Source organism: Herpailurus yagouaroundi, unplaced genomic scaffold (assembly GCF_014898765.1).
Source record: "Herpailurus yagouaroundi ecotype Mexico unplaced genomic scaffold, PumYag 210, whole genome shotgun sequence".
Lineage (NCBI taxonomy): Eukaryota > Metazoa > Chordata > Mammalia > Carnivora > Felidae > Herpailurus > Herpailurus yagouaroundi.
The window spans coordinates 1146717-1153264 of record NW_024412441.1 but is presented as its reverse complement, the minus strand read 5'-3'; the positions used below and the strand labels follow the sequence as shown (position 1 = coordinate 1153264).

Below are 6548 nucleotides of genomic sequence, written 5' to 3'. Positions count from 1 at the left end.
CGCAGACAGCAGTGCTCAAAAGGGTCCGCAAAATAAAAATGTATGGGGTAATTAAATGGATATTTATAATTAGAACTTAATAATTTGCATCAGGGACAAATGAGCTCTGATTTTAATCTGCAGCGCATTTAGATTAGCCCAAAGATAGTGTAATTTGATGGTTTATAGGCCTCCTCTCGGATTATGAAATAATACCAAGCCTTCCAAGACAGCGCGTCGGTGTCAGGAGTGTGTTAAAGAAGAAGATGCAATGAAAATGTTTGACAACGTGAAAGCAGCCATAAATTACATGACAACTGTGTAAAAGTCATGATGAAACAAATAAAGGGCTGACCTATAATGCGTCTGATTCATTGTGACACACACAACTCCCTGCACTAATCTCTGCCCAGCCAACGCATTCTTAAGCGGGGAACTACTTAGCACCGGGAACGTTGTAAATTATCACTAGTCAACAGCATTGATTTTTAGTCGACATTTCAATCAGGTTGAAGTAGAAATACTACCCAGCTCATCCGACAGCCTCTTAACCAGTCCGCTGCCCCTCTGCGGTCTCCTCAGTTATGGCTTTGTTAAATTTCCATTGCTCTCACCATTCAATATTTATTATAGCATTGCCACATCCAGGCACTTGGCCTGAAGGGTCGCCGGCCTGCCTCTTGGGGCATTAAATTCATGCTTACCTTAATGAAGGCAGAACCAAAAAAGAAAACGAAATGAAAGGCCACCATCAGAGAGCTGGCCTGATTTTCAAGAGAATGGGGAGAAAACTGGAGGGGAAAAATAGGACCTCTAAAGCAATGGTACTCCTTTTATCATTTCTGCTTTTCAATCTAGGAGTCCCAGGAACAAAATTCAGAACTTCTCTTTTGGGGTGATCAGGAATACCGCTACGGTCCTGAACCTGGGGCAGGTAGAGACAATGTGGAGAACCAGGGGAAAAGGCAAGGGGCAAGGAAGCAAGGATCCAGTAGTTCCAGGGCAGCATGAGAATTGAAACGTAAGGCTTGGAGTTCTTTACCCACATGTATTCTCAGCAGCCACCTCCATCCCTACCCCCAACTCAGAAGACGGCCTGAATCCATGCCGATGACAACCCCTTGGTTGAACAACTTCCCTCGGTTCAAACAGAACAGAAGAGCATACCAGGTGAGCAGAACTCCCAGCCAACCCTTGTCACTGCGGAAGCCAACTCTTCAGTTCCCCCATGGGACCTCTGCATACAGTAGGCGCCTCCAAACTACCCAATGGACTCTGAAACTATATAAATGGTGGTTGATGGTGGCCCAGCCAATTCAAAAGGATGGGTAATTAAAGGAAAACCCTGACATTTGGTTTCGGAATACATTATGTAATCCCTCTGCAATGAACCTCAGGTCTTGCTTCAGCAAATATTAATGGTGTCAGAGCAGCCTGCGGAGTGACTGGGGGAGGCCACCATGCACTTGAAAACTTGCCTCAGGGAAAGCCACATGTGGATCATATGGAGTTGTTGACTGTAGTTTCCATTCAAAAATTTTCTCAGGTCCCCTAGCATGCTTTCCAGACTTGCCTTACCACAGCACTTGCTCAGCTAGAAATGAAAACCTCATAGAAGCAGGTTATTAACCCCCCAGCACTCCCTACATACACATATTCACACACACACACACACACACACACTCCCATACTCTCCCTGTCAGAGTATAATTCTGATTATCCCCCTCCCCTCTTTAAGGTGTGGTCAGTGAAGCGAACGTCAGAGAGACAAGAGAACAGAAATGCTGAAAGCCAGGGGGTTCACCAGCCCTTAAAAGTCCTAGCTTGGTTTCTTGGTCAGCCTACTGCCATCTCCTAACCAAGTCACACACAAATAGGAAACCTTCTTCCTGGTCTTCACAGGACCCTCGCCCCATTTCTGGCTTACTCTGGACAGATGGAGAAGTGACTACTTGCAAAGCAGAACTCCTCACATTACAACTCTTTCCAACAGCTCCAAGGCTCCGCCAATACGCCCAGGACAGCCGCCCAGGAACTGGATGAGAACATTCTTCTCTTTCCCAGAAGACTAAAAAACTTGACCACAGAACCCACAGGAGGGCCAGCCGTCCAACACCAGCGCTTCCCACCCAACTGGTGCCCAGCTCCACTACGGAAAGCTGCAAATATTTTGAGGAGGTGACAGAGGATGATGACTAGAAGCCAAAGGATTAAACCCTTCATAACTGTGAACCCTCAGGGAAGTTATCTAGCCCTTGGTTAGCCCCAATTTCCTCATCTACCAAATGGGGCTAATAAGATCTCCTTTCTGGGGCTTCTGTGGATGGAATAACAAGGCATCAGATACATAGTATAGCAATGGCAACTCTGCCAGCGTGTCCTGGGTGGCAAGTAATGTATGTGCTTTCTCTCATTTACTCGTCTCATGGACCCTACATAAGGGAGGTGCCCTGGGTTATCTCCATTTCCCAGAGGTTAAACGTTTTGCCCCAACGCTCCCAGCCAGTCAGTGGTGAAGCAGGAACTGGAACCCAGAGTGACTATGTCACATACCCAGGTACCCTCCCTTGGCAATGCAGCACACGCCATCCCTCTCTGTAGGGAGAGAGGCCAAGCACTGAGGGAGCTGCCAGTGGGGAGAAGCCCCTCCAATCGCCCCACCTCACCAGTCCCACAAGGGCTACTCTCAGCCGTTTCCACCCAACAGCCCCTTTCCCACAGGTTCCCACAGGAGCCCACCCTGAGGCAGAAAGAGGCTCTGAGCCCATTAGAACTCTCCCTGCCCGGCTCACCTCTCTTCCCAACCTGCTACCCCCACACTGTGAGGAACTAGGTTGAGACCCCAGTTCTTATAGGAGAAAAAGTGCTCAGCCATGAGTCAGAATCATAATAGTAACTGGCTTTTCTCAAGTGCTTACCTGGTACCAGGCAAGTGTTTTCCTGCAATGCTAATGAGGTCCCCAGTGTGGTGGGTCCTGCGGCTCCCCCCATGTTACAGATGAGGAAATGGAAGCTTAGAGGATGAAGAAATCTGCCCAAGCTCACACACCTAGAAATGGCAGCGCTTCTTCACCATTTTACTTCATGTACTCACAGAGGCTGAAGATGGGGGGAAAAGGAGATGAAAGGAGATGAATGTATTTTTAAGGGCTTATTTCCCCTCTTTCAGCCTGCAGGTTACAAAGACACATAGGTGGGAGTGAAAAAAGCATCTAAGGGCTTTGTTGAATGTTTGGGGTTATCTGTGAGATAAGCCCAGAGGCCTCCAAAGTTTCCCAGTTTCTATTTGCTACCGGAGAAGGAGAAGAAAAGCCCATCTCCCTGCTGAGGCTTCAGCCTGGGGAAGTAAACACGATTTTATCCTATTTTATATGGCCGTTCACCCTGGGGCCTTTTCAAGTCTGTGATGGGAAAAACACATCTATTCTTGTGTGGACTGCATTTCGGACAGGCCCCCAAACCACTCGGAAGCCCCCGTATCCCCTAGGCAGAATTCTATGAACCCAGCTTTAGTGCCAGCAGCTCCTCTGGTGGGAACCAGAACATGCCTCCCGCCAGTAAGTAACAGGGAAATTCAATTACCTTGCCACTTGTGGCAGGAGGGCAAAGATTGCACATTAAAAGAGCTAAAAATGTCAGGAAGTTATTGGGCTGATGACTCTTGCTTGCCAACACTCATAAGTGAATGCATAATGTCATAATAAACTAAAAAACACAGAAACAGACCAAAGAGATAAGATAATTGAGAATAAAACAAGCCCCAGACGCATGGGTTTGCCACCAGCCCTGCACGGCAAGTGCTGTGCTTCCGATGGGGGCGCTTTTTTCCCCCATCCCTGGCCTTTCCTGGGTCTTGCTTGGGTGTTATTTTCTTTCCCAGCCACCAACAGACTAGTTCACAGGTCTTTCCCAGCAAGGAGTTTAACTTCTTTAAAAAAAAAAAAAAGGTCGGGGCGAGGCGGGTGTGGGGGTGGTGGGTACGCAGGAGACTGGGGACGCCTGAGTGGCTCAGTCAGTCGGTTAAGCGAAGGACTCCGGCTCAGGTCCAGATCTCCCTTCTGGTGAGTTCCAGCCCCCAATCAAGCTCCGTGCTGACAGTTCAGAGCCTGGAGCCTGCTACGGATATGGTGTCTCCCTCTCTCTACCCCTCCCCCACTCACTCTCTGTCTCTGTCTCTCAAAAATAAACACACATTAGAAAAAATTAAAAAATGAAAGGAATTAGTTGGCACCGACTTCCTACCTGTACGCCGGCCCACACGCCCCGCCCCGGCTCCGCACACACGTTAGCCGCAGCGCACGCGCTCACACACGCTGGTCTCTTGAACACACCGAACCCTTCCTGTCCCAGGCCCTCGGGTTACTGGCGTTATCATAACTCTTTTTTTCCCAATGGCAAGCCAGGAAAGATGATAGAACCTGTGTGTGTAGCCAAAAGACTGGCCTCAACTGGTTCAGAGGGGAAAAAATTGAGCTGTGTCTTTTTTTTTTTTTTTCTTGCCTTTAGCCAAAAACCTGGGAGCATTTGATGTAGTCAGCAGGTATTTTCTTTCTTTCTTTTTTTTTTTAAGAAAGAAAGAAAGAAAAGAAAGAAAGAAAGAAAGAAAAAGAAAAAAAAAAAAAAACACTGAAAAGGCTTGGCTGCACTGGGGCCCTGACATGCTCTCATCTAAAGCTTGGCCCTCGGCCAAGTTCATCTGTTAATGGACAGCCACAACCAAGGGCTGCACCTCCCCCCACCTCCCCGACTCCTCTCTGTTCTCCTACCTCTTTCGAGCTCCTAAAAACTAGACATCGATTATGTCTGTTCTTTTCCCTTTCTATTCAAGATAAACAAAGTGCTTCAAGTTCAGGGCACACCCTGGGACCCTTGACAAAACAATCTATCATTCTGTCTGCTAAACCAGTCTGTCTACACCACGGCCGCGAGAGCAACGTTCCCAATGTACAATTTTCCCTTTGTGCTTCTTCCCTCTTGCCACTAACCTCCTTTCTTTACCACCTTCCCTGGAGCAGATGGACTTGACCACTTTGCTTAAGCCCCTCCTGGTAACCTCAGAAATTAAAGAAAAGATGGGAGCTCCCGGCTGCCCCTCCCCCTGCCCAGGTTTTACTCCTCCCCCTTGCGTGGCCCCCATGTCTCTCGGACACACACACCGGATTCCTGTTAGACCCACACAATCGTTTCAAGCCTCTTACCACAGACACCCAGAAACAAATTTAATGCAAGGACTGTCCCTTCTTTTGCTCCCTGCAAGAATATTTTAAGTGAGTTTTGTTTTAAATCATATCCATTAATTTAGCCTGACTTGCAATTAAATGCAAATACACTTTTTACAACCAGTACGGAATGTATTAATTATAACTACAAATGGTCAAATGAGAGCACAGTCCCTCCTAAAAATATTAATAAAATACATAATAAATAATATTAATGAAACAAAAATAGATTCATAAGCCTTGGCCAGGGCTTTTATTATTTCACGCAAGGGGAAATCCAGCCAGTGAAACTTGCTGCACATACTTTGGCGGGACTCTGGCCAACCACCACCAGTGGACTCTAAAGAGTGCGTTTGGAGGGCGGCCGGTCAGGGGTGCTCTGGTGTTGGGGGTTCTGTGCAGATGCCCCCTTAAGAGGCTGAGTGATGGCCACAGAGCCCAAGGCAGAGCCCATAACGTCTCACACAGCTTTCCCTTGTGGTTGGGGAAAGTAACCCACAGGCTGCTTCCCCTTCCTAAGGCAGCCTAGCTGTTATTTCAGTACCCACCCCTCCCCCCCATGAATCCCCTAGACCCAAGGGAAATGAGCCCAGCTAAATTAAGGGCTCAGTATTCTAGCCCCATCAGCACACCGTTTACTGGTTTACTGCACCAGCGTCGGAAGCCACCTTTCCTCCTGCCACACCACCAGGCCCCTGTTAACCTGTCTCCACATCACACAGCCCCTCGCCTCAACCCCCACCACAGCCTCCCCCGCTCTCTGCCCCCGCCTCTCCCCCCAAATCCAACACACCCACCGCACAATCGAATCTAATTAAGATCAGGAAGAAATTTGCATTTTCTTTTCACTGTACCCCCAGTAATCACAGAAGTTCTTCAAATTTTGAGAATTTTGTTCCTCTGCTAATTATTTCCCTCATTTTGCATTTCAAGGCACAAAGACAGTCTATCTCACTGGTGGTCTATTAATAGTTTGAAGTTTTGAGCATCAGAAGGTAGGGTGGGTTTTTTTTTTTTCTTTTTTAAAACTATTCTGTCATTTCCAGTTTTGTAAAAAGGTTTTTTTGTTGTTGTTAGTGGTGGTGAATTTAATGTTTCTTCCAAAAGACAGCTTAGCTGTGCCATTCTGTATATTACGTGTATTAAGATATGATCTCCCCCTACTTTACTGATTTTCAGAACCTTGGTATGTGAATGGTGGGAGGAAGGAAGGAAGGAAGGAAGGAAGGAAGGAAGGAAGGAAGGAAGGAAGGAAGGAAGAAGGGAAGGGAGGAAGGAAGAAGGGAAGGGAGGAAAAGGAAGAAAAGAAAGAAAGAAAGAAAGAAAGAAAGAAAGAAAGAAAGAAAGAAA

The 6548-nt window shown here is 47.3% G+C and overlaps 1 protein-coding gene across 9 annotated transcripts in view; it reads right to left on the bottom strand.

Annotated features, from left to right (window-relative positions):
• BCL11A (BCL11 transcription factor A) overlaps window positions 1-6548 on the bottom strand; it is a 101079-nt gene that overhangs the window by 73220 nt on the left and 21311 nt on the right. Inside the window, exon 1 of one of the 9 annotated variants that reach the window (XM_040453661.1) lies at window positions 2898-3835. The exons of the other annotated variants lie outside the window; for them this stretch is intronic. Within the exon in view, the coding sequence (XP_040309595.1) occupies window positions 2898-2970 (73 nt within the window). The 5' untranslated portion in view covers window positions 2971-3835. Of the gene's footprint in view, window positions 1-2897; window positions 3836-6548 lie in introns of those variants that run through there. 9 annotated transcript variants of the gene reach the window in all.